Genomic DNA, 25663 nt, shown 5'->3' with positions numbered 1-25663 from the left:
TGGGAGAGCTCTCTACACCTGTAGAGGATGTGGAGTATGCGCAGCGCTGGGAGAGCTCTCTACACCCGTAGAGGATGTGGTTTACGTGCAGCGCTGGGAGAGCTCTCTACACCCGTAGAGGATGTGGAGTATGTGCAGCGCTGGGAGAGCTCTCTACACCCGTAGAGGATGTGGAGTATGTGCAGCGCTGGGAGAGCTCTCTACACCCGTAGATGATGTGGAGTACGCGCAGCGCTGGGAGAGCTCTCTACACCCGTAGAGGATGTGGAGTACGCGCAGCGCTGGGAGAGCTCTCTACACCCGTAGAGGATGTGGAGTACGCGCAGCGCTGGGAGAGCTCTCTACACCCGTAGAGGATGTGGTTACGTGCAGCGCTGGGAGAGCTCTCTACACCCGTAGAGGATGTGGAGTACGCACAGCGCTGGGAGAGCTCTCTACACCCGTAGAGGATGTGGTTTATGTGCAGCACTGGGAGAGCTCTCTACACCCGTAGAGGATGTGGAGTACGCACAGCGCTGGGAGAGCTCTCTACACCCGTAGAGGATGTGGAGTACGCGCAGCGCTGGGAGAGCTCTCTACACCTGTAGAGGATGTGGAGTACGCGCAGCGCTGGGAGAGCTCTCTACACCCGTAGAGGATGTGGAGTACGCGCAGCACTGGGAGAGCTCTCTACACCCGTAGATGATGTGGAGTATGTGCAGCGCTGGGAGAGCTCTCTACACCCGTAGAGGATGTGGAGTACGCGCAGCACTGGGAGAGCTCTCTACACCCGTAGAGGATGTGGAGTACGCGCAGCACTGGGAGAGCTCTCTACACCCGTAGAGGATGTGGAGTACGCGCAGCACTGGTGGAGCTCTCTACACCCGTAGAGGATGTGGAGTACGCGCAGCACTGGTGGAGCTCTCTACACCCGTAGAGGATGTGGAGTACGCACAGCGCTGGGAGAGCTCTCTACACCCGTAGAGGATGTGGAGTACGCGCAGCACTGGGAGAGCTCTCTACACCCGTAGAGGATGTGGAGTACGCGCAGCACTGGTGGAGCTCTCTACACCCGTAGAGGATGTGGAGTACGCGCAGCGCTGGGAGAGCTCTCTACACCCGTAGATGATGTGGAGTACGCGCAGCACTGGGAGAGCTCTCTACACCCGTAGATGATGTGGAGTATGCGCAGCGCTGGGAGAGCTCTCTACACCCGTAGAGGATGTGGAGTACGCGCAGCACTGGGAGAGCTCTCTACACCCGTAGAGGATGTGGAGTACGCGCAGCACTGGGAGAGCTCTCTACACCCGTAGAGGATGTGGAGTACGCGCAGCACTGGGAGAGCTCTCTACACCCGTAGATGATGTGGAGTATGTGCAGCGCTGGGAGAGCTCTCTACACCCGTAGAGGATGTGGAGTACTTGCAGCGTTGGGAGAGCTCTCTACACCCGTAGAGGATGTGGAGTACGCGCATCACTGGGAGAGCTCTCTACACCCGTAGAGGATGTGGAGTACGCACAGCGCTGGGAGAGCTCTCTACACCCGTAGATGATGTGGAGTATGTGCAGCGCTGGGAGAGCTCTCTACACCCGTAGATGATGTGGAGTACGCGCAGCGCTGGGAGAGCTCTCTACACCCGTAGAGGATGTGGAGTACGCGCGGCACTGGGAGAGCTCTCTACACCCGTAGATGATGTGGAGTACGCGCAGCACTGGGAGAGCTCTCTACACCCGTAGAGGATGTGGAGTACGCGCAGCACTGGGAGAGCTCTCTACACCCGTAGATGATGTGGAGTATGTGCAGCGCTGGGAGAGCTCTCTACACCCGTAGATGATGTGGAGTACGCGCAGCACTGGGAGAGCTCTCTACACCCGTAGAGGATGTGGAGTACGCGCAGCACTGGGAGAGCTCTCTACACCCGTAGAGGATGTGGAGTACGCGCAGCACTGGTGGAGCTCTCTACACCCGTAGAGGATGTGGAGTACGCACAGCGCTGGGAGAGCTCTCTACACCCGTAGATGATGTGGAGTATGTGCAGCGCTGGGAGAGCTCTCTACACCCGTAGAGGATGTGGAGTACGCGCAGCGCTGGGAGAGCTCTCTACACCCATAGAGGATGTGGAGTATGCGCAGCGCTGGGAGAGCTCTCTACACCCATAGAGGATGTGGTTTACGTGCAGCGCTGGGAGAGCTCTCCACACCCGTAGAGGATGTGGTTTACGTGCAGCACTGGGAGAGCTCTGTACACCCGTAGAGGATGTGGTTTACGTGCAGTGCTGGGAGACCTCTCTCCCAGCGCTGGTGCTGTGACCACATTCACACTTCAAAGTGCTGCCGCGGCATCGCTTTGAAGTTTCAAGTGTAGCCGTACCCTTGTTGGAATATCCACCAGTGTTTGGGGTTTGTCTGCCCCGGTCTGTTTGCAGGTCACCCTGATTGAGTGACCTCAGCTGGCTCCCACAGGCACCATCATCACAGAGAGTCACTCTTTGGAGTTGGGGTATTTCCCCCCACACACCCTGTGAAATCCCCAGCTCCCAGAGACATGGGAGGGGAGGGAGCTCTCATTGCTCCCCTCTTGCTGAAGTAAGTTTCCAACCTATGTGGCTGCATTAAAGCTTTGGGAAGGTGAAACCTCCCTGCCCCATGGGGTTCAGCTGCAGCAGTCCCCACTGCAGGGCACGGCATTTGCAGCTGCTCTCGTACATTTTTCGGGTCCCAACTATATTTTGCCTTTTGCTGGCTGGCATTACCGGCCCTTCCATCTTATCAGCCGTGTCTGAGCCCCGCTCCAGAGCGAATGTATTTACCATCACACTCTCTCTGGCAGGCAGGTGGGGAAACTGAGTCCAAGGTCAAACCAGGGGTCTGTGAAGCAGGGATTTGAACCCGGCTCTCCTAAATGCCAGCCCTGCCCTCCATCCCTATAGCGAGTCGGGAAATTGTCACAGGAGAACGTTGAATTGTTGATACCAAAATCACTAGCGAAACAGGGTCACTTAAGGCAAATTTCCCAACTTGAAAAATTAGTGGGAAAAAAGTTTCAGAATTGTAGAAATGGCCCGACTGGCCGTTTGTCTAAACAGAAACTTTCCATTTGTCAAGGTAAAATGACGTCTCATTGCCAATGTTTTGGTAAATTTGTACCAAGTTAAGAAAGAAAAAAAAGTGGACAATCAAAATGCAATGTCTGAAAATTATTCAAGTTTTTTGTGTGACCTGGACCCAGGACACGTTTCCGATTTTCAGGCCCTGGCACTTTCCTCCCATTTTGACTTTTCATCAAGATGTGGGACAAGGAACATTTTCAATATTTCAACAGTTCTCCCCGGGCAGGACAAATGTTTCCAGCCACACCCCTGAGCCTCCCTTCTCAGCCCCACCACCACATCCCCAGCCTTTCCAGCGCTGACACTATCCCCTTCAGAGGGCATCACCCCACATCAGACAGCCCCTCCTTCCCCTACACGGGGCTCGCTGAGTCTGTTTCTTAGCCGGGGGAGCCCCTTAAATACTCCATCCCCTTTCCCAGCATGCCTTGCCCTGAACTACAATGTCCAGCATCCCCTGGGAACTACAAGTCCCAGAAGTCCCTGGGAACAGCAAGGGTTGCTCCATCCTGAGGGACATTCCATCCTGCTCTGCAGATTGGCTGATTCTCATACGCTGCCCCCACCCCACCCCCACTCACCTTCTCCACGTCGCCCAGCCCCTCGGTGTCCAGCAGCACCAGGGTGTGGCCGGCCCAGCGGGGGTGGGGGTGGGGCAGGCACCACATCCAGATGCCCTTGGTGTGGGACTGGATGGTGGAGCCCAGCGAGAACCCTGGGGAGAGAGGGACGGGGCTGGGACAGACGCAGAGTGAGGGGACCCAGGAGTCCTGGCTCCTAGCTTCCCCTGCTCTAACCATCACACCCTACTCCCCTCCCAAAGTCGGGGAGAGAACCCAGGAGTCCTACCCCCCTCAACCACTAGACCCTACTCCCCTCCCAGCGCCAGGGGGAGAACCCAGGAGTCCTGGTTCCCAGCCCCTCCCCCCTCCTCTCACCCACTAGACCTCACTCCCCTCCCAGCGCCAGGGAGAGAACCCAGGAGTCCTGGCTCCTAGCCCCTCCCCCCTCCTCTCACCCACTAGACCTCACTCCCCTCCCAGCGCCAGGGAGAGAACCCAGGAGTCCTGGCTCCCAGCCCCTCCCCCCTCCTCTCACCCACTAGACCTCACTCCCCTCCCAGTGCCAGGGAGAGAACCCAGGAGTCCTGGTACCAGGGGCCGGGCTCACGTCTCTCACCCGTTCTCTTGCTGGCCAGTCGGTTCATGAGGTAGGACTTGCCGGTGCGGTACAGCCCGGCAATGGCCACCACCACCACGGGCTGGGAGATCTCTGCCAGCACCCGCAGCGCCTCCTGCTGCACCCGCAGCTCCCCCGCCGGGCTGTTCTCGATCAGGCAGATGGGGGCCGGCATGGGGATCTCCATCGCGCTGGGGGGGTGGCCTGCGGGACACAGAGTGGGGAGGGTCAGCGCGGGGGGGTGAGACATGGGAGGGGAATGAGACACAGAGTCAAGCCCCCCAAACTGCGGGAGACCCTTCCACCCACCTGCGTGCAGCCTACGGACCCCAGCGTCACCCGCAGCAGCTCACTCCAGGGCAGGCAAGCCCTGGCGCTCCTGGGCATCACTGCAGACCCCCAGCCGGTGCCCCTTGGGCTCTGGCAGCGATTTGAAGGGCCGAAGGCTCCTGGCCACTGCAGTAGCAGGCAGAGCGCCGGGCCCTTTAAAATTGGCAGGCCCAGAGGCAGCTGCCCCGTTTCCTCACCCCCCATTGGGTTGGGTTTGCATCCTGGCCGCATCGACCCACTTTCATCTCCGCTCGTTAGGCCCTGGATGCAGGACCTGGCGCTTTGCACGGTTAAATCTCGTTCCCTTTCTGTGACTCCAGTTTACAGGGTCGCCCAGGTCCCCGGGTGGGATATTCCGGTCCTCCCCCACCCTGCCAGTGCCTCCCCACCCTGTGCCAGCCGCAAACCCCCCGTGGGACAAGGGCCGTAATGAACCCGGTAAATACGGCTGGTCCCAAGAGGGAGCCGGGAGGGGCTCCGCTAGTGACTCCCCAGCCTGGCAGTTCCCCTTTCGGGGTGACCCGCTGTCGTCCCCCCTTCAACCACTTCCTTGTCCCCCTTCTCGGTCTCATAGTAACCCGCGTCTCCTCCCATGTGAGAGCCAGTCTCGGGATGAGGGAGGGGGCGCTGGGCCAAATGCCTCCTGGCCCCGGGGAGCCTCGAGCCACCGCGTCTCCTGTGGGTCCCCTCCCGGACAGGCACTGGGACTGTGCGCTCCGCCCCTGTAGCCCACGCGTGAACCGGCCCCACTCTGCGTGAACCGGCCCCTGGCTCCGCGTAACGCCTGGCGCCCCCGGCGCGTCCAGACCCGGCCCAGGAGCGGCTCCCAGCCCCTCGCTCCGGCTGCCCGAGGATGGGGGGGAGCCCCCTATTCCTCCCCCCAGACTCCACCCAGGCCAGCCCGGCTCCACCCTCCCCCGTGGGCAGCTCCCGCCCCCCGGCGATGCCCCAGGCTCCCGCTGCCCATGGCTGCCCCGCCCGGCCCGGCTCCCCCTGCCCTGACCCCGTGGTCCGAGCCCCCGGGGGCCGCCCAGAGGAACAGCCGGGACGGGACCCACCTGCTCGGGCCGCGGAGTCCGCTCGGTGGCTCCGAGCCGAGCCAGGAAACTGAGCGAGTCCGATGGAAACCGAAAGCAGCGGGCGGGGCAGGTTTAACCGTTTCGGATTCAGGGACCCGGGACCCAGCCCGACCCCCTGCGGCGCCGCCCCTCGGCCACAGCGGGACCGGCCCCACAGCCCGGCTCCAGCCTCCAGGTGCCCCCCGCCCCGCAGTGCGGGGGGCGAACCCCCCATCTCTGCCAGTCTGACCCGGAGGAAACCCCCCGCTCTAGGTCCCCTCCCAGAGCCGGGGAGAGAACCCAGGGGTCCAGGATCCCAGCCCCTCCTGTTCTGACCCACCAGCCCCCACTCCCCTCCCAGAGCCGGGGAGAGAACCCAGGAGTCCTGGCTCCCAGGCCCCCCTCCTCTGACCCACCAGCCCCCACTCCCCTCCCAGAGCCGGGGAGAGAACCCAGGAGTCCTGGCTCCCAACCCCCCACTCTAACCCACCAGCCCCCACTCCCCTCCAAAAGCCAGGAGAGAACCCTGGAATCCGGGCTCCCAGCCCCCCCGTTCTGACCCACCAGCCCCCACTCCCCTCCCAGAGCTGGGGAGAGAACCCAGGAGTCCTGGCTCCCAGGCCCACCTGCTCTGACCCACCAGCCCCCACTCCCCTCCCAGAGCTGGGGAGAGAACCCAGGAGTCCTGGCTTCCAGGCCCACCTGCTCTGACCCACCAGCCCCCACTCCCCTCCAAAAGCCAGGAGAGAACCCTGGAGTCCGGGCTCCCAGCCCACCTGCACAACCCTCCCAGTAAGGGCTGGCCCCAATGCAGTCCTCAGGGGTGCTGGGCAGCAGGGAGCGGGGCAGAGCGTCAGTTGGGGGCACCAGGCTGCAGGGAGCAGGGACGGGGGTCAGTAGGGAGTGCCAGGCTGCAGGGAGTTGGGTGGGAGTCAGTAGGGGATACTGGGTGGCAGGGAGCAGGGCAGGCGGTCAGTAGGGGGTGCTGGGTGGCAGGGAGTGGGTTGGGGGAGGGAAACTGAGGCAAGGGGGGGTGAGGCAGTGCCTGTAGCTGGGCTTGGACACAGCATCCACGCCCAGCACACTCTGTCTTCTAAGCAAGGGGGCAGCAAGAGCCTTTGCAGCAAGGCCTTCTGCTAGATGCACTCGGGACCACTGTGCTGTGTGTCATGGCCCCTGTACTACCAGCATCTGCCTCTGCACCTGGAAAGCGGGTGTGGCAAACTCAGGGTTACACACCCCCAGGATGGAGACGCAGGCCCCATGGGCTCGGGTTATCCCCACCAGCTTGGTGGCTGCAGGGTCAGCCAGGGTCACCAAGTTGGAGAGACTCAACCCTCTCTCTCACCCCCACCACCAGGTTTCCCGGAATCAGCCTCATGCTAGGAAAGGCTCCGGCTGCTTTCGCTTTCCACCTGACTCTGTCGCGTTCAGGGGATTTTGAGCTGCCACACGCAGATCATTGGCCTGGTATGTGAGTTGGTATCACGGACAATTCTCTGAAAACATCCGTTCTATGTGCAGCCGCAGCCCGAACAGTGAACAGGCCGGGAGGGGCGGGCAGGCGCGGGAGTGATAATCAGACAGACACACTCATATGCTGCTGGCCAGGGGCCGCCCGGGCCACCCCGTGAGCACTGCGGGCAGTTGTGGGGGCTCAGCTCGAAAAAGATCCGTTAGAACTGGAAGAGGGGCCAAGAGGGGCCATAAACGTAGTTGGAGGTGTGAGCCAGCTTCCCCCTGAGGAGAGCTTGAAAAGACGGGGGCTGGTCAGCTTGGCAAAGAGACGCCGAGGGCCAGGGGTGACCAAGGTCTGTACAGTCATGACTGGTGGGGAGAAATCTGTCTTCACATGTCACGCAAACCAGGGGCCACCCACTAACATTAATGAGCAGCAGGTTTCAAACCAACAGCAGGAAGTATTTCTTCACCCAATGCCCCGTTAACCTGTGGAACTCCCTGCCAGGGGATGTTGTGGAGGCCAGTAGAGCGGGGTTCAGCAAGAACTAGCTGAGTTCCTGGAGGATCGGGCTCTCAGTGGCTATTAGCCAGGATGGGTAGGGACTCCAGCCCTTGCGCTGGGTGTCCCTAGGAATGGGTGGCAGGGGATGATGGGTGACTGGCTGATGACCTGTTCTGTTCACTCCCTCTAAAGCAGCTGGCACCCGCCACGCTCAGAAGACCAGATCTGGGGCTAGATGGGCTGTTGGGCTGACCCAGTCTGGCTGTTCTTATGTTCTGGCAGCTGGCGGCACTGGGCCCATTGAGGCAGTGGGGGGCGCTGTGCCGCAGGGGCGGGGGGCTCAGCTGGAAATGTCCCGCTGCAGGGTGTGGGGCAGGGGACTCAGTAGGGGGCGCTGTGCTGCAGGGTGTGGGGCAGGGGACTCAGTAGGGGGGTGTCATGGAGTGTGGGGGGAGTCAGGGCCCTGCACCCCCACTTCCTGTGATTCCCCAGGACTCTCAGCCAGCCAGGAAAGCAGAAGGTTTATTCAGACAACAGGAACACAGGCCAGGACGGGTCTTGCAGACACAGACAACAGGATCCCCCCCAGTTAGATCCATCTGGGGGCCCGCCCCCAGGGGCACGACAGCCCCGTTGGGAAGTCCAAGGCCCATTGGGGAGCCCCTCTCTCTCTTCCAGCCAGCTCCAAACTGACACCCCCTCCAGCCCCTCCTCTCTGGGCTTTGTCTCCATCCCGGGCCAGGAGGTTGCCTGATCTCGCTGTCTCCAACACCTTCAGTTGGCACCTTTGCAGAGGGGGGCCCAGGCCATCAGTTGCCAGGAGACAGTGTCAGGCATTTAGGGGCACTGGCCCTTTGCTCTGCAGCAATCACACCCCCTTATCCCACCGCCTAGATATTAAGAACTGCATAGGGGACACTGAGGCACCAACACCGTATTCAGAGAAAACATTAAGAACATCCCCAGTTCGCCACAGGGGTACAGTCCCGCAGGGGCGGGGAGCTTAGCTGGGAATGTCCCACTGCAGGATGTGGGGGGCTCAGTAGGGGACGCTGTGCCACAGGGAGCAGGGCGGGGGTCTCGGAGGGGGGTGCAGTGCTGCAGGGAGCAATAGGTCCAGTGCAGATTTAAATGCCCCATTGCCAGGGATTTCCTGGCCCTACCGGGCGGCGTTGTCAGCCACCGTCGAGCTGCCGCATAGGTGCCATGGGGCGGAGTTACCCCAGCACAGGGTCTGGGCCTGGAGCCGGGCGACCCCCTGGCATGGCCTTTGCCAGTAGCGGGCCAGGCCGGCACTTGCTGCAATCCCTGTGGTTTGGTCACAGAGCAGCCTGGGTGGATTTCCCAGGGTGCTGGCTGCGGGGAGCCTCGGGGGCTTCCCAGACTGGCCCTGTGTGTCCCGGCCTGGGAGGTTTTAACGCTGAGCAACATGGGCTGGGATGCTGAGACACCTCCTCACCCACTCCACACCCAGTGAGCAATTCCTGGCCTGTGCCCCCACCCTCTGACCAGAGCGGGCACCTAATTCCCCATGAGAGACACGGAGCAGGACTCCTGGGTTCTCTCCCCGGCTCTGGGAGGGGAGTGGGGGCTGGTGGTTAGAACAGGGCAGGCTAGGACCAGGACTCCTGGGTTCTCTCCCCGGCTCTGGGAGGGGAGTGGGGGCTGGTGGTTAGAACAGGCAGGCTAGGACCAGGACTCCTGAGTTCTCTCCCCAGCTCTGGGAGGGGAGTGGGGGCTGGTGGTTAGAACAGGGCGGGCTAGGACCAGGACTCCTGAGTTCTCTCCCCAGCTCTGGGAGGGGAGTGGGGGCTGGTGGTTAGAACAGGGCGGGCTGGGACCAGGACTCCTGGGTTCTCGCCCCGCTCTGGGAGGGGAGGAAGGTCTGGTGGGTTAGAGCAGGGGGGTGCTGGGAGTTAGTGGACCCCCAAAGGTATTAAACTCACTTCAGTTGGGTTTGTCTGGCTCTGTCAGGTTTGCCCAGGAGATCGTCAGGGGGAAGGACACCCAGGGGCGGGTGCTGCCCCGAGGGGCTAGACTGGGGTGTATCGAGCACTGCGAAGGACGAGCTGCTGGGGTGAATCCCAGGGAGGGAGGGTCAGACTCGGTCTGCAGGGCCAGCCTGGAGCCATCCTGGGCTCAGCTGCTCTCGGGGGAGCCCCAACCTCTGTGCCCATCCGGCCGCACAGGGACCTGCCGCGGCCCTGCTCCCAGCTCCATGGGGTTCACTGCGGCAGGAGGGCGCCACAGCGAGTCCTCGTGGGGCATCCAAGACACCGCGGCCGCCCAGCAGCGTTCTCACCCGGAGCCGGGCAGCGCTTCCCCTCAGCTCAGCTCCCCGCAAGTCCTGCCGGCTCTGGGCAGGGCGAGGGGCAGACTGCGCGCAGGGACCCAGCCACGGAGCCGAGCCAGGGGAACCCACCCGCCGCGCTCCGAAGTGACTCGCTTCACTTTCTCCCCTGACCGTGGAGCCACTTCAATCAAAGCGACAGCAGCTCCGGGAGCAGCTAAAGCCAGAGAAGGGGCCTGATTCTCCTGCTGGGCAGAAATGTTCGGTCGCCCCCCAGAATCCCAGGAAACATTACCTGGGAGCCCCATTGCTGCACTCCTATATTAGGGGTGCTTGTGTCCAGCTGGCCCCCCTGCTCTGATTGCTGGGGGGCCCTTGCGGGTACGCTCGTTACACACCCCTGGTTCACTTGTGTTTTTAGGGCTTCTTGGACTAACTCTCAGGTTGTGGCTCCATCCGAGTGCTCCCGATCACCCGGGGCCAGCGCCACCGTTCAGGCAGCCTAGGCAATCGCCTAGGGCGCCAGGATTATTGAGGGGGCGGCATTTTGCTGGGGGCGCAGCAGCCGGCTCCGGTTGACCTGCCGCAGTCGTGCCTGCGGAGGGTCCATTAATCCGCGGTTCTGGTGGAGCTGCCACAGGCACCACTGCGGCAGCCCCTCCAGAGCCGCAGGATCAGCGCGGGGGATGGCAAAATGGCCGTGCGCCTAGGGCGCGAGAAACCCTGGCGCCAGTCCTGGGATCACCCCCCGTCGCATTACCGCCCGCCAGGCCCATCAGCGGATCTGGGCCGCGTAGGAATTCTGTCCCTCACTGTCAGGTCATTGGGACCTGTCACAGAGTCCCCGGGCGACTCTGGATGCTCTGGAACTGCTCCCCACAAGCCAGGCAGGACTCTGGGGAGCCTCCTCTTCCTTGGAGCAGACTTGTTCAGGGCAAGAAGCTCCCACGGCTTCACCTCCTGGGTCTCTCCTTGGAGCATTCAGCATCCTCTGCCCCTCTGGGCGTTTCCCACAGCGAGCCCACCCAGGCGGGGTCCTGGGGAAGCCACAGGGTCCTGCACCCCCACTTTGCAGTCAGACGTGACTCTCAGCCAGCCAGTAACACAGAGGTTTATTTGATGACAGGAACAGGGTCTAACACAGAGCTTGTAGATACAGCGAACCGGACCCCTCGGCTGGGTCCATTCTGGGGGGCAGTGAGCCAGACCCCCACGTCTGCCCTCAGTCAGCTCCAGACTAACAACCCCTCCTGCCCCTCCTCTCTGCTCAGCCCCTTTCCCGGGCCAGGAGGTCACCTGATCCCTTTGTCTCCAACACCTTCAGCTGGCACCTTTGCAGAGGGGGGCCCAGGCCATCAGTTGCCAGGAGACAGAGTGTCAGGCATTTAGGTGCAATCACACCCCTTGATTCCACCACCTAGATATTAAGAACTGCCTAGGGGACACTGAGGCACCAACACCGTATTCACAGCAACATTAAGAACATTCCCAGTTCGTCACAGGACCCATTGGGTTTCCTTTGAGACGCTCGGGGCCTGACCATGAATAATGCCCCCGTGCTTGTAACTCCCTCGTCCGCGGTAGCGACCTCAGAGCCCCCTCGCCCCATCCTGCCGCTCTCCTTTGCGCCAGCTCTATCTGTCTGACCAGATCTCATGCTTGCGGGGGCGCCAGGTGCCCACATGCTGAGCTCGCAGCATGGGCCCTGTGACGAAGTGCGGCTGTTCTTAATGTTTCTTCTGAATACTGGGTGGATGCCTCAGTTTCTCCTATGAATTTCTTAAGTCTCTAGGTGGTGGGATAAAGGCCAGTGTGAATAAATCACTGACACTCTGTCTCCTGGCAACAAATGGCCGGGGCCCTTCCCCCTGCCAGGGGATGCTAAAGGTGGGGGAGAACAAAGAGGTCAGGTGACCTCCTGGCCCGGGAAAGGAGCTGTTCCTGTCATCGAATAGACCTCTGTGTTACTGGCTGGCTGAGAAGTGGGGGTGCAGGACCCTCTGGCCCCCCCAGGACCCCACCGGGGCGGGCTCACGGGGGGAAGCGCACGGAGGGGCAGAGGATGCTGAATGCTCCAAGGAGAGACCCAGGAGGTGAAGCCGTGGGAGCAGGGCCGGCTTTAGGCCGATTTGCCCAATTCCCCCGAATTGGGCCCCGCGCCTGAGGGGGCCCCGCGCCACAGCGTCTCTCCCCGAAGCAGCAGCTGTTGCTGCTAGGCAATGAGAGACGCCGGCAGACAGAGGGCTGAGGCAGAGGCAGCCGCGGGGGTGTTGCAGGTCAGGAGGGGGGAGAAGGCACACGGCACATGTGCTTTGCAGCCTCCCCTCCCCCCCCCCAGTGCTCACCTGGAGGAGACGCCGAGGGGGCAGGACTCTCTGCAGTGGACCTCACCTACCTGAGCAGCTGCTGGAGCTCCCAGCGGTGAGTGTCTGACCCTGTCATTCCCCGCAGGTTTGTAAGATTGGGTTGGTGTTGTGGTTTTCGGGGTGTTGCTGTTTGAGGGTGAGTTTGTGCCTGTCTGTGTCTGTTTCAGAACTAAAGTCGGGATCATGTCATGGAACCCAGGAGAAAAGCCCCCAGCCGGTACCTAGTGCTGTGAACTCCAGGTGAGAGAGAGGGAGGGTTGGAGGAGGAAATCAAATACATCAAGAGGGGAGAATGCGAAAGGTCTGCAACATGGCACGGCAGGCTGAGACTTTTATCTCCCCCCCTTCCCCTGCAGAAGGGGAAACTGAGGCACGGCGTGATCTGATTCCCCTCTCAAAATTATTTTGCAAAGGAAGGGGACTGGGGCTCCTGTCCAAACCAGTTCCCTTCCCATCAGCTCTGCTTTCCCTGCTGCAAAACCGCTGTAGGGGCTGAATATTTCCATTAATCTATGGCTCCTTCATTTGCCCTGCAACAATAAAATAGACCGGCTGGGGGGGGGGCGAATAGCCCCCCCAAAAGCTGTGTGGATATTAAGGTTTTTTGGAGAGGGCGGGAGGGGCATGATAATATTCCAGATCAATCAAATGCCCAGCTCAGCTTTCTAGCCATCCAGCAGCTCTAGGGCAGGGAAGGAAGGTGCTCTTGGTGCAGAGTGGTTGCAAAACAGGGGTGAATTTAGCGGGGGGGGGGGTCCGGTTGAAATCGCACCCGATGCAGCCACACAGAATCACTGGCAGTGCTGGGAGAGGCCAGGAGTGGAAGCAGGTGGCCTGGGGGTGGGGGGACATTTGCCCTCAGTCCTGGGCTCTGGGATGGACTAGGCTGGGTGGTGGGTTCAGTCTAGTCTTCCAGCCTGTTGCTCTCACTGGGGTTTGTGGTTTTCATCTGGCTCCACCGAAAAGATCAAACAAGCCCAGTAGAAAAGGGGGTGAGAGAGGCGGGAAAGGGTGTGTAAGGGGTTAAAGTGACCATCAACGAAAGAGTGAAACCAGAGTTTGACTGGGTCCCCCCCCAGCCACCACTCGACAAGGGGCAGCCCCATTCCCCACCGAGGCTGTGGTGAGGGGCAGCAGAGGAGGAAGAAGCCACATGTGATGGCAGTCCCCTCCCCTCCCCCCCAAGCACCCACCTCCCCCTCTCCAGCCCCCAAACTCTGTCCCCAGAGCCTGCACCCCCCCCGCACTCACTCCCAGAGCCTGCACCCCTCCACCCTTCCTGCACCCCACCCCGTGCCTCTGCCCAGAGCCTGCACCCAGCACCCAAACTCCATCCCACTCAGCCTGGGCAAAGCTCTCCTTGGTCTGGGTCCCAGCCCCTCTCCAAGGGTTGCAGCTGTCTGGAGGTGCTGCCTTCCACACCTTCCTCATTCACACCTCATTCATTCAACAGGGCAATTGATTACAAAGCAGGGGGAAAATCTTATTCTACTCCTAGCAAAAAGACACTTTTCTTTACTTTAATTACACTACCTTTGGGGCCCACTATAACATATTACTAAGGGTCAATACAAAGTCATATAAAAGTTATACAAAAATGCATAATCCAGAGATTTATCTACAACTGCATTGATTGACTGTCGTGTGCAGTAATATAGTGACCCCTGGGTCTTTGAATGAGGCTTTATAGTTGGGTGGGAGGGTGAGGGGGCAAGTGGCGGGGGGGGGGCAAAGAGGCAAGCACTGAGCCAGCAGGAGTTCTAGGGGCGGCCATGGGGGTTTCTGGCAGGGGAGTGTTGGTGTCACTAGGCATAAATCTAGGCCTCAGTGAACCAAAGCTCCTCCATGTTGAACTCTACTTGATCTAGAAAGCCAGCAGCTGTGAAATGAAATGTGTAACAGGAAGTTATCAGTTGCAGCACAGCTCAAACCGGTCTAAAGCAGTGGTGATAAGACCTGTGCACCTTTAGCAGAAGGACAAGACAACTTGCAGAAGGAAAACTTACTAACGAGCTGCCGCGGCCAAGATTACTTAATGCACCTGCGCTTACGTAACGGCTACAGGGGGAGGGGGGGGAGAAAAAGAAAAAAAAACGTATAAAAAGGGAAAAGCTGCTTGTGTAGGGGTGCGTGATTTGAGGCGTTCGTCTCCTTCACCGCTTTGAGAGCTCAAATAAACTTTGCTTCCTTCTCCACCCTGGTGTGTGTTCATAGGTGCTTCGCACTCTGGGCAATGAACCGCTGTTGCTTGGCCTCGGGCACTATCTGTGCCGGCAACAGGAGGGAGAAGGTGAAAGGAGGCGAGTGGTGGGTGGGGGACTGACTAGGAGGGATACAGCAAGCCAGTGGGGGGCTAGGGGGTGAAAAGGGGTGTGATGGTGGGGCTGAGCAGGGAGGGGGCAGGTCCTATTTTACTGCTGTGATCTGTTCACCTCATGTGTGCTGGGGAAGGAGGGTTTGTTTCCACGGGGATGGGTGGTGCTGGGGGGCAGGAAGGAGGGGGCAATTTTATATTAATAAGGAAATATTTTACAAATTTTAATAAAATAAACATTAGTGAAGAAAATCAGTTGTACAACTATCAAAACAAATTATTTTCCTAATATGAAAGTGCAAATCAGCTAATTAATATATGATGCAATATATGTAATGTATAATTTTATTACTTATATAGTCATGGAAAGTAAATAAGACATGGAAGAAATGAAAGGGGTTTTTTGTTTTAGTCATCCCTGCTGGGGCCCTATTGAAACTGTCCAAACAGGCCCTGCACTTCCTAAAGCTGGCCCTGTGTGTGAGAATTGAATTGAATCAGAGAATGGGAAGTTGGAAGGGACCTCAGAAGATATCTAGTCCAACCCCCTGTTTAAAGCAGGACTAATTGCCAGACAGTTTTTTACTCTGATCCCTAAATGCCCCCCTCAAGGATTGAACTCACAGCCGTGGGTTTAGCAAACCAACGCTCAAACCACTGAGCTATCCCTCCCCTCCAACTTTGTGCCCACCAGACAGTCTGCTCCAAGGGAGAGGAGGCTCCCCAAAGTCCTGACTGGCTTTGCGGGGAGCAGTTCCAGAGCATCGCCCAGGGACTCCGTGACAGGCCCTTAAGGCATTTGTGCCGTATCAGGGTTCTTTGCATGCTCCCTGGGTGTTTGCAGGGGGGATGGTGCCTGCCATGACCCGCATTCATCCCCTGTGGGACGGGTCCCCTTCAGGGTCTTCATGAGGTTCCTGTATCTTGCTGGCCGCCTGCAGCAGTAGATGGGGCGACCTATTTGTTCCCCTCAGCTCGCAAACAGGGAAGAAAGTCTCATTTTCTGTTTTCTCTTCTCACTCACTCAGCGACTCCCTGTCATTCTGGGGCTGCACAGGCTGTCAGGAGGTGCTGAAGCTCAGGGACGGTTACATTTTCTCTGCCTGCCAATCGTAGCACACGCAGAGTCCATTTTGGGACACGTTCACAGCTAAGGGGCCCCAGCATTTGCTATCGCTTGGAGATCTGCTGCAGACACAGGGACGGGTGTAGCTGCTGCGCTCCTCCCTGCAGTTGGGTCCGTTTCTGTTACAGTAATTCTGGTAACGGCTGCAACCGGCCCCTGGGGCTCAGAATTGCTGCCCCGTATCTCTCTTTCCCAGCCCACGGGGTGGCCTCCCAGCCAGGGGCTCGAAATCCCATTCCCCTGCCGTCACCGGTGCTGTCTGGCGGTTCGGGAATCCCAGCCTCTGCGTAAGGTGTTTGATGAGCGGGGAGAGCCCTGCCTTGGTCACCGTTCCCTTTGTTTGCCCTCCCTGGTTGCCTCCCTGAGGGGTCTAGCTGGCTTTGCACCCCTGTCCCTATCGCTTTCCAGCTTTCTGCCTCTTTCTCCACCTGAGCGAGTTTTTCATGCAGGGAGGCATTCTCCCCCAGCTGGCAGGATGGCAGGCGGGAGTAGAAGTCCCTGCATGCGTCCCACAAAAGCCAGACTGCTGCTGAATCCCGTTGATGGGAGCAGGCTGGTACAGGGTTACATACCATGCAAGCCTATCCGCTAAATCTGAAACGGCGCATGCATCTCCCAGCCCCGCTTCAGTCCACAGCCTGTGGTCAAACTTTGGAAGGGTTGTTTAAAGGGAGGCGTGGGTTTCTGTACAAACGACAGCAGTTCCTGTTTTTCTCTAAGAATATCTTTAGATTATGTTTTCTTAAACATTTTTCCCAGCAATTGTGAGCAACAACCAATCACAACACAAAACCAAATTGACAAATATCAATCACTATAACCCCCTAACTCCTGGAACAGCAATTTCACTATTGTAATAATATCCAAACCTAAACCCCTATTTCCTTCAGGGTTGATGTGGTTAATCAACTGAAAGTTTTTCATCTTTTTCCCACAGTGCCATGCTCACTAAAGCTGGCGGGGTGCACCTCGTTTTTTATAATAATCGGGGATACTCTGTTTGCTCCTCTAATGCATTCTCCACCAAAAATGCTACACTGATAAAAATACACAGGATCCACATGAAACAGCAGATGATAAATGAACTATTTGGCTATAAGATGGAGCAGGGGTCCTGGGGCCGGCTCATCTCCTTCCTCAGGTTCTGCATCTGATGCTGCAACTGTGCTGCCTCCTTCTGGAACCCCTCGCGCAGCAGCCGCTCCTGCTCCTGGGGGACAGAGCCGAGGGTTAGTGCCACCAACACAAAGCTGTGGGGATCAGGGGTAGGGAGCAGAGATGGGAGAGAACCCAGGAGTCCTGGCTCCTTGCTCCAGGCAGCCCAGCTCCCCAGGAGCCCAGGGCAGGTACCTGCAGTTTCAGGGCCAGCGCTCTCTCCTGCTCGGCCAGCAGCTGCCTCCTGTCCTGCTCCATCTTGGCCGTCAGCTGCTGGACGTGCTCCTGGTGGCTGCGCTTCTGGTCCTGCAGCAGCTGCTCTGTCCTGGCCTGCATCTCCTGGCTCAGCTGGGCCTCCCGCTCAGCCGCCTGGGCCCGCGCCCGCTCCACTGGGGGGTGAGGGGGGCACACGGTCAGGGCCAGGGGCTCGGGGTCACTGGGTCATTGGCACCCAGGAGCAGGGCCGGTGTAATCGCTAGGGCGCCAAGATTGGGGGGTGCCAAAAAGCGGTGTCCGGCGTCACGGGAGTCAGCTGAGCGGGGCAGGGTGGGGAGCGAGGCCTCCACAACAAACCCGCCCCCACAGCGAGGGGCGCTGCGCAGGACGGTCACTGGGAGCCCGCGGCGGAGTGAGGAGGAGACAGCCGGCCGGCTGAGGGACGGGGCCGTTGGGGGAGGCAGGACATGGTCCTGAGCTCAGGCTAGCTTCACCCTCCAACGCGCCGCACCTGGGGCCAGGGAAAGTGAAACTAAACCCCACAGCGCGACAGAGGGGAAAGGGCTAGCGCGGGTATGGCTTCCAAACACCGACCCCCCCGCCCCGGTGGCCCTGTGCCAATGCAGGGAGCCGGCCCTGATCCCCAGGGAGAGACTCCACTGCTCCCAGGAGAGCCCGGCTCTGCCCTCCTTCCCCCTGGGTCCCCCCTGGAGGGCGAAGTATTCGGAGCCTGGGAACGTTCAGAGACCCCACGAGCTGGCTCTTAGATTCCCCCGGGCCAGAAGGGACCATTGTGATCCTCTCCTCTGACCCCCACAGAGACCCTACCCTGAGGCACTGGATCTATGGGGCTGCAGAGCCCTGGTATCTGTGCGGTCCAGGAGTCACAGGATCTATGGAGCCATGAAAGCCAGGGGTCACAGGGTCTATGGGGCCGTGAGGGCCAGGGGTCACTGGGTCTATGGGGCCATGGCGTTCAGGGGGGTGAGTCTGTGGCCAAGAGACCCACAAATCTATAGGGCTGTGGGGGTCACAGGACTATAAGCCCCAGCTCTGGAGTCACCTTCAATCTCCCTCTGTCTGTCCGTGAGGCTCTGGTCTGTCTGCAGAACAGCCTGGGCCACCGTCTCCTTGGACTTCAGAAACTGCTGCAGCACCTCGGCCGCCTGGGGGCACCGGGAGAAAGGGGGTGAGCTGGGGCCCTCAGCCCCTCCTGCCTCCCCCCTGCCCTTGCCCCCATACACACATAGACAGATTGAGGGACCCACAGCCCCTCCCACCTGAACCTGCCCCCGCCCCATATACCAAGGGGGCCCCAGACCAGTGGGAGCCTCTGGGCTGCCCTCTCATCCCGTCAGGCCAGGACGAGCCCAGAGCAAAAGCCCACAGCGGGATCCAGCGACATCATCAGTACCTCCCCCCCAGGGTGCCTTCAGATTGTGTGTGCAGCTCAGAGCTATGGCCAGAGTCAGAACCCAGGAGTCCTGGCTCCCAGCCCCCCTGCTCTGACCACCAGCCCCCACTCCCCTCTCAGAGCTGGGGAGAGAACCCAGGAGTCCTGGCTCCCAGCCCCCCTGCTCTGACCACCAGCCCCCACTCCCCTTCCAGAGCCAGGAAGAGAACCCAGGAGTCCTGGCTCCCAGCCCTCCTGGTCTAACCCACCAGACTCTGCTGACCCCCGCCCGAGCCAGGGAGAGAACCCAGGAGTCCTGGCTCCCAGCCTCAGTTAATATTATTCAGTCAATTCACCATGATCCCTTTCCCTGGCACCAGCTGGTATTTCTCCACCATCTCCCGCTGGTCGTCCAAGAGGCGCTGGTAGCCCCCGGGCACCGAGTAGCTCCCCTCGCAGACCCGCTCCTCCAGCTCCTGCGACAGCTCCCTCAGCACGGCCGTGCACCGGTCCGACGATGCCTGCTCGTTCTGGCGGCAGAGCTCAGCGCGCTTGGAGTCCAGCTTGTCCTGCGGAGAGAGGGGACATCGGAGCCGGTGCGCCCCGGAGGAGAAAGTTCCTGTGCCCCATTCCCTGCCCCAGAGAGCCAGTCAGTTTCCTGCCCTGGGGCCAGCTCCCCTGCAGGCCCCATGCCCCACTCCACAGACCCAGCCAGTCCCCTCCCCAGGACCAGATCGGAACCAGCACCCCCTGGAGTGGAAATGCCCCATGCCCTATTCCCCTGTGGATCACTGCAGGCTGGGGCAGGAGGGGCTGCACTCCCATTGCAGGGTCCCTGGTACCTTCAGCTGCCGCTGGTATTGCTGCTCCTCGTCCTTGAAGGCGCGTGCCAAGAACGCCCGCAGTGCCTCCCGCTCGCACTGGGCGTGCAGCTCCAGCAGCTCCTGCACACTCTCCGTGGGCAGCACCACTCGCAGCCCCAGCTGCTCCTCGTAGGCAGCCACGGCCTCCCCCACCGCCGCCGAGTTCTCGATCTGCGCCAGGGCCAGCACCGCGCTCTCCATGCAGGGCACTGCCCCGCTGCGGATGGCGTCCACGTAGGTCACCGCCAGGTTCCCCAGCACTGCCGGAGGGACAGGGTCAGCACCAGGTTCCCCAGTGCGGCCGGAGGGACAGGGTCAGTGCCAGGGGGCCCAACATGGCCAGAGGGGGCAGGGTCAGCACCAGGGGGCCCCGCGTGGCCGGAAAGGGGCAGGGTCAGCGCCAGGTTCCCCAGTGCGGCCGGAGGGGGGCAGGGTCAGCGCCAGGGGGCCCAACATGGCCAGAGGGGGGCAGGGGCAGCGCCAGGTTCCCCAGCATGGCCGGAGGGGGGCAGGGTCAGTGCCAGGGGGCCCAACACGGCCAGAGAGGGGCAGGGTCAGCACCAGGGGGCCCCGCGTGGCCGGAGGGGGGCAGGGTCAGCGCCAGGTTCCCCAGTGCGGCCAGAGGGGGGTAGGGTCAGCGCCAGGGGGTCCAGCGTGGCCGGGGGGGGCAGGGTCAGCACCAGGGGGCCCAGCATGGCCGGGGGGGGCAGGGTCAGTGCCAGGGGGCCCAACACGGCCAGAGGGGGGTAGGGTCAGCGCCAGGTTCCTCATCGTGGCCGGAGGGGGGCAGGGTCAGCACCAGGGGGCCCCGCGTGGCTGGAGGGGGGCAGGGTCAGCGCCAAGGGGCCCAGCGTGGCCGGAGGGGGGCAGGGTCAGCGCCAAGGGGCCCAGCGTGGCCGGAGGGGGGCAGGGTCAGTGCCAGGGGGTCCAGCATGGCCGGAGGGGGGCAGGGGCAGCGCCAGGGGGCCCAGCGTGGCCGGAGGGGTGCAGGGGCAGCGCCAGGGGGCCCAGCGTGGCCAGAGGGGGGCAGGGTCAGCGCCAAGGGGCCCAGCGTGGCCGGAGGGGGGCAGGGTCAGCGCCATGGGGCCCAGCGTGGCCGGAGGGGGGCAGGGGCAGCGCCATGGGGCCCAGCGTGGCCGGAGGGGGGCAGGGGCAGCGCCAGGGGGCAGGGTCAGCATCCCCCACCTAGCCTCTCCCACACATTCCAAGACGCTGGCTGCTCCCCTGGACCTGCTCCTCCCCATGTGCCCCAGTCCACAGATCCCAGCCAGAAATGCCCCCCCACGTCCCGCTGAGGAATTGGTGCCTTGTCTCTCTTTGGGATGTGCCTGGCTTCACCCACTCAGCTGCAGGACCCTGTTCTACCTTTCTCTGCAGCCCAGTGGCCCTGTGGGACCCAGGCATCCCTCCCTAGGGAGACGCGCCTGCCCTGCCAGCCAGGCCTCTCCCCATCATCTTCCCTGGGACGCGCTAATCGGACCTGCTCTGTCTGGCTCTGCACGCCCTGTTCTCCCCCATGGGTCATTTCCATTCCTCTGCTCCAACCCTCGATGATTTTCCAGCGCCCCTTCTAACAGCGCACCCCAGAGCTGGACGCAGGCTTCTGCATCGCTCTCACCAGTGCTGGCCATATGGGACCCCATCCCAGCTCGGTTTGTCCCGCCCAGCACCCCATGAGCCCCGTTTGCCCCAGTATCCCCCAGCCCAAGGGCTACCGACACTCACTGGCCCCGGTCACCACGTGGCCACCCAGGAGGGTCTTGGTCTTCGAAATCTCCCAGACATGGTGGCAGAACTGGGCCACCTGCTCCTGGAACTCAGAGTCCAGCTCATCCTCCTGCAGTTCCTCCAGCCGGCGTAGGCGCTTCCTGCTGGCCGGCTGGACGAAGACGAAGCATTTCCGGGCCGGGAAGAACTGGCGGATGCACTTTCGGGGCAAGTTGTAGGGCTGGTCCTGTTTGCTGCTGCCTGGCAAGAGCGGGGAGCCGGGCAGAGCCTTAGCCAAGATGTGGCTGCTTCTGGGGGGCAGCGTACGACTAATGAACAGATTCCCATGGGAGGAAGAGACCCTGCTATCTGGGGCAGGAAGGGGGGATTGAAGGGGGCCGGGGAACCATCCCAGCTAGAATGTGGCCAGGACAGTGAAAGTCCCAATTCCCAGGAACTGGTAACACCCACCAGATGTCGATGGCCTGGGTTTGTGTCTTGAGCAAAAGTCACCCCCCAGCAGCACAGCCATTGGCACAGCCCTGACAGCCAGGGGACAGCCCCCACCCCATCCCCTTAGCTCTGCCCTGGAGCACTGGGCCAGCACCACTCCCCTACCTGGCTTTAGTTTCAGGGCGTTTTCTAGGTACTCGTCCTCAGTGATCTTCCGCCCGTCCAGCTGCAGGTCCAGCATGAAATCCCGCACGGCCCACACGAAGGCCGGGAAGAACCGCACGAATTCGGCCGAATCCTCCCCCTCCTGCCAGCCGCCCTCGCCTGCCGCCTTCACGTCCCCTCGGCTGCCCTCAGCCGCCGGCTTCACCTTGATGCGCTCCGTCAGCTCCGTCACGTAGCTGGGGGCCAGCTAAGGAGGAGGAGATGTGGGGCCCCCCACAGTGGGGTCCCGCTCCCTCAGAGGCCCCTCTACCCACCTGCGATGGGGCTCAGAAGGGACAGCAGGTAGGGGAGGATATTCCATCACAACACCCGGTGCCCTGCACGGGAAGGAGCGACTCTGACAGCTGGTGGCAGTAGTGGGTTGTTACTCCCCTACATGGGGCAGCCACTAGAGGGGGCCATGGTGCACACCCTGTGCTGCGGGTCCCGATTTCACTGGGGAGTGAAGCGTTTGGATGGAACCGCGGGTCCCTTCCCCAGGGAGATGGGCCCCCCCTGGGTCCACAGGGCAGGATACTGCAGCTGGTCCATGGCCTGCTGGTTGATGGTGCCCATGCTGTTATAGACCAGGGTGCTGCTGAGCAGCACGGCCAGCGCGAAGATCCACGTGTCGTTCTTTGTGTTGCCCTGGAACAACACCCACCATCACCATCCTGAGTGCATCCCAGTTGCAGAGCTCACAGCCCATCACAGAGCACGGTGGGATTGCCAGCCCCATGACACAGATGAGGAAACTGAGGCATGGGGGAGGGTGGCCACTGGAACAGCCCCCAGTTCTCTGAAGTCCCAGTCCAGGCCACACTGAATTCCCATTCTCCAACCCAGCAGAGTCACTATTTGGGGTTGGCATATTTCCCTCCCCCAACCTGTTAAATCCCCAGCTCCCAGAGGCACGGGAGGGGGCGGGAGCTCCCATTGCTCCCCTCTTACTGAAGAAAATTCCTAAGCCACACGGCTGCATTTAAACTTTGGGAAGGCGACATCTCCCTGCCCCCTGGGGTCTAGCTGCAGCGGCCCCCACTCAGGGCTGGCGCTTCCATTTAGGCGACCTGCCAGGATTTGGGGGGGGCGGCATTTTGCCGCTCTCAGCGGCAATTCGGCGGTGGGGGGGTCCTTCCGCGCTCCAGGACCCGCCGCCGAAGTGCCCCGGAGACCGGGGGCGCGGAAGGGCCCCCCACCACAGAATTGCCGCCAACGACTGGGAGCACGGAAGGACCCCCGCCTAGGGTGCCAAAAACCCTGGTGCCACTCCTGCCCCCACTGCAGGCTGGTGGTTTGCAGCTGCTCTCGTGCATTTTTCAGGTTCCATCCTCTTTTATCCCCAGCGGTGGCAACGCCACCTCTTCCCTCTCCGTACGGCAGGGCAAAGCCAATGTAAGGCCAAGGCTGCAGGATCCTTCTCAAAGGATCCATTTTATCGGCCATGTCTGAGCCCCTCTCCAGAGCGAATGTATTTATCATCACACTCCCTCTGGCAGGCGGGGAGGGGAAACTGAGTCCACACTCACACCGGGGGTCTGTGGAGCAGGGATTTGATCCCGGCTCTCTGGAATGCCAGCCCTGCCCTCCATCCCTACAGCGGGTCGGGAAATTGTCACTGAAGAACATTCCAATTTTTTATACCAAAACCACTGACGAAACGGGGACAGTTAAGGTGAATTTCCTCACTTGAAAAATTATTGGGAATAAAAGTTTCTGAATTGTGGAAACGGCCCAACTGGGTTTTTCAAGGCAAAACGACATCTCGTTGTCAATGTTTTGGTAAATTTGTACCAAGTTCAAAAGAAAAAAAAGTGGAAAATCAAAATGAAACGTTTGAAAATGATCCATGTTTTTTGCATGACCCACACCCAGGGCACGTTTCTGATTTTCAAGCCCTGGCACTTTCCCCCCATTTTGATTTTTCCTCACAATTCAGGACAGGAAACATTTTAAACGTCTCTACAGCTCTTCCTGGGCAGGAGAAGCGTTTCCAGCCCCACCCCAGCCTCCCTTCCCAGCCCCGCCATGGCATCCCCAGCCCTCCAGACATTGGCACTGCCCCCTGAGAGGGCACTGGCTCCTCCTCAGACGCTGCCCCCTCTCCTGCAGGGGGTTTGCCAGGAGTGTCTGTGCGCAGAGGGGCAGGGAGCTCCTTAAATACCCCAGCCCCTTTCCCAGCATGCCTTGCCCTGAACTACAAGTCCCAGCAGCCCCTGCGTGCCGAGGGACATTCCATCCTGCTCTGCAAATTGGCTGATTCTCATACGCTGCCCCCACCCCACCCCCACTCACCTTCTCCACGTCGCCCAGCCCCTCGGTGTCCAGCAGCACCAGGGTGTGGCCGGCCCGGCGGGGGTGGGGGTGGGGCAGGCACCACATCCAGATGCCCTTGGTGTGGGACTGGATGGTGGAGCCCAGCGAGAACCCTGGGGAGAGAGGGACGGGGCTGGGACAGACGCAGAGTGAGGGGACCCAGGAGTCCTGGCTCCTAGCTTCCCCTGCTCTAACCATCACACCCTACTCCCCTCCCAAAGTCGGGGAGAGAACCCAGGAGTCCTACCCCCCTCAACCACTAGACCCTACTCCCCTCCCAGCGCCAGGGGGAGAACCCAGGAGTCCTGGCTCCCAGCCCCTCCTCCCTCCTCTCACCCACTAGACCTCACTCCCCTCCCAGCACCAGGGAGAGAACCCAGGAGTCCTGGCACCCGGGGGCCGGGCTCACGTCTCTCACCCGTTCTCTTGCTGGCCAGTCGGTTCATGAGGTAGGACTTGCCGGTGCGGTACAGCCCGGCGATGGCCACCACCACCACGGGCTGGGAGATCTCCGCCAGCACCCGCAGTGCCTCCTGCTGCACCCGCAGCTCCCCCGCCGGGCTGTTCTCGATCAGGCAGATGGGGGCCGGCATGGGGATCTCCATCGCGATGGGGGGGCGGCCTGCGGGACACAGAGCGGGGAGGGTCAGCGTGAGGGGGTGAGACATGGGAGGGGAATGAGACACAGAGTCAAACTGCGGGAGACCCTTCCACTCACCCGCATGCAGCGTACGGACCCCAGTGTCGCCCGCAGCAGCTCACCCCGGGGCAGACAAGCCCTGGCGCTCCTGGACAGGCAGGATGGTCCAGTGCTTAGAGCGTGAGCCTGGGAGCTGGGGTCACGTCCGAGCTCCCCCACAGACTGCCCGACACTTGGGCCAGGTTTTGGAAGGTGTTTCGTCATTGCTGCACTCACCAGGATGGACCTGACTCTCCTCCAGGACCTTCCCTGCCTCCCCTCTAGCTTCTGTTCCACCAGCCTCGCTCTGCAAGATAATGACAGACAGTCCGGTTCCCCCACGTGCCGTGAAACGGATCTTCAGCCATGAATAATGGTGCTGCAGCTAAAGCCGTCTCTGCACAAAAGGGCTGCACTGGCAAACCCTGCTGGTGGGACGCAGCTTCTCCCAGCCAACGAGTTCTTGTACCCAGACAGCCTGAAACTTTTGCTGCTAGAGCTGCGTCCATACTGGGAATTTGGCTGGCACAGGTCTGTCAGAAGGGGGGCGATTCCCCCCACCCCCCACACACTCTGAACTGAGGTACTACCAGGCAACCTTTTCAGGGTGAACTCATCCCAGTAACATCCTGGGGCGCGGTGGGACGAAGGCAGAGGACTTACCTTCTTTAACTGTCCGGTGTTTCTCTCCAACGTAGGGGGATGTCCTGTGACAGATATCTGTGACCAATCTACCTGCGGTGTCAGGTGATCAGGCTGAGGCCGCAGAATCTCTCGGTGAGGAGATGAAGGAGCACGCCAAGTGACTGAATTTTAAAGCTTTATTAATAAAATAATAAAATAACAGCAGTGAGTGTTGGGACTACTCCCACGCAGGGCCGGCTCCAGGCTCCAGCGTGCCAAGCGTGTGCTTGGGGTGGTGCGCCGCGGGGGGCGCTCTGCCACTTGCCGGGAGGGCAGCAG

The 25663-nt window shown here is 60.8% G+C and overlaps 1 protein-coding gene across 1 annotated transcript in view; it reads right to left on the bottom strand.

The window, feature by feature from the left end:
- LOC127038336 (uncharacterized) overlaps nt 1-25663 on the bottom strand; it is a 67026-nt gene that overhangs the window by 11789 nt on the left and 29574 nt on the right. The window contains exons 15-22 of the mRNA XM_050930919.1: nt 19321-19601; nt 18835-19047; nt 18149-18251; nt 17065-17258; nt 16809-16924; nt 6432-6526; nt 4268-4471; nt 3670-3803 (exon numbers count right to left, since the gene is read on the bottom strand). Of these exons, the coding sequence (XP_050786876.1) occupies nt 3670-3803; nt 4268-4471; nt 6432-6526; nt 16809-16924; nt 17065-17258; nt 18149-18251; nt 18835-19047; nt 19321-19601 (1340 nt within the window). The remainder of the gene's footprint in view (nt 1-3669; nt 3804-4267; nt 4472-6431; nt 6527-16808; nt 16925-17064; nt 17259-18148; nt 18252-18834; nt 19048-19320; nt 19602-25663) is intronic.

The sequence above is a fragment of the Gopherus flavomarginatus genome, chromosome 20, assembly GCF_025201925.1.
Source record: "Gopherus flavomarginatus isolate rGopFla2 chromosome 20, rGopFla2.mat.asm, whole genome shotgun sequence".
Classification (NCBI taxonomy): domain Eukaryota; kingdom Metazoa; phylum Chordata; order Testudines; family Testudinidae; genus Gopherus; species Gopherus flavomarginatus.
The sequence above is the reverse complement of the archived record's forward strand: the minus strand, read 5'-3'. Positions and strand labels throughout refer to the sequence as shown.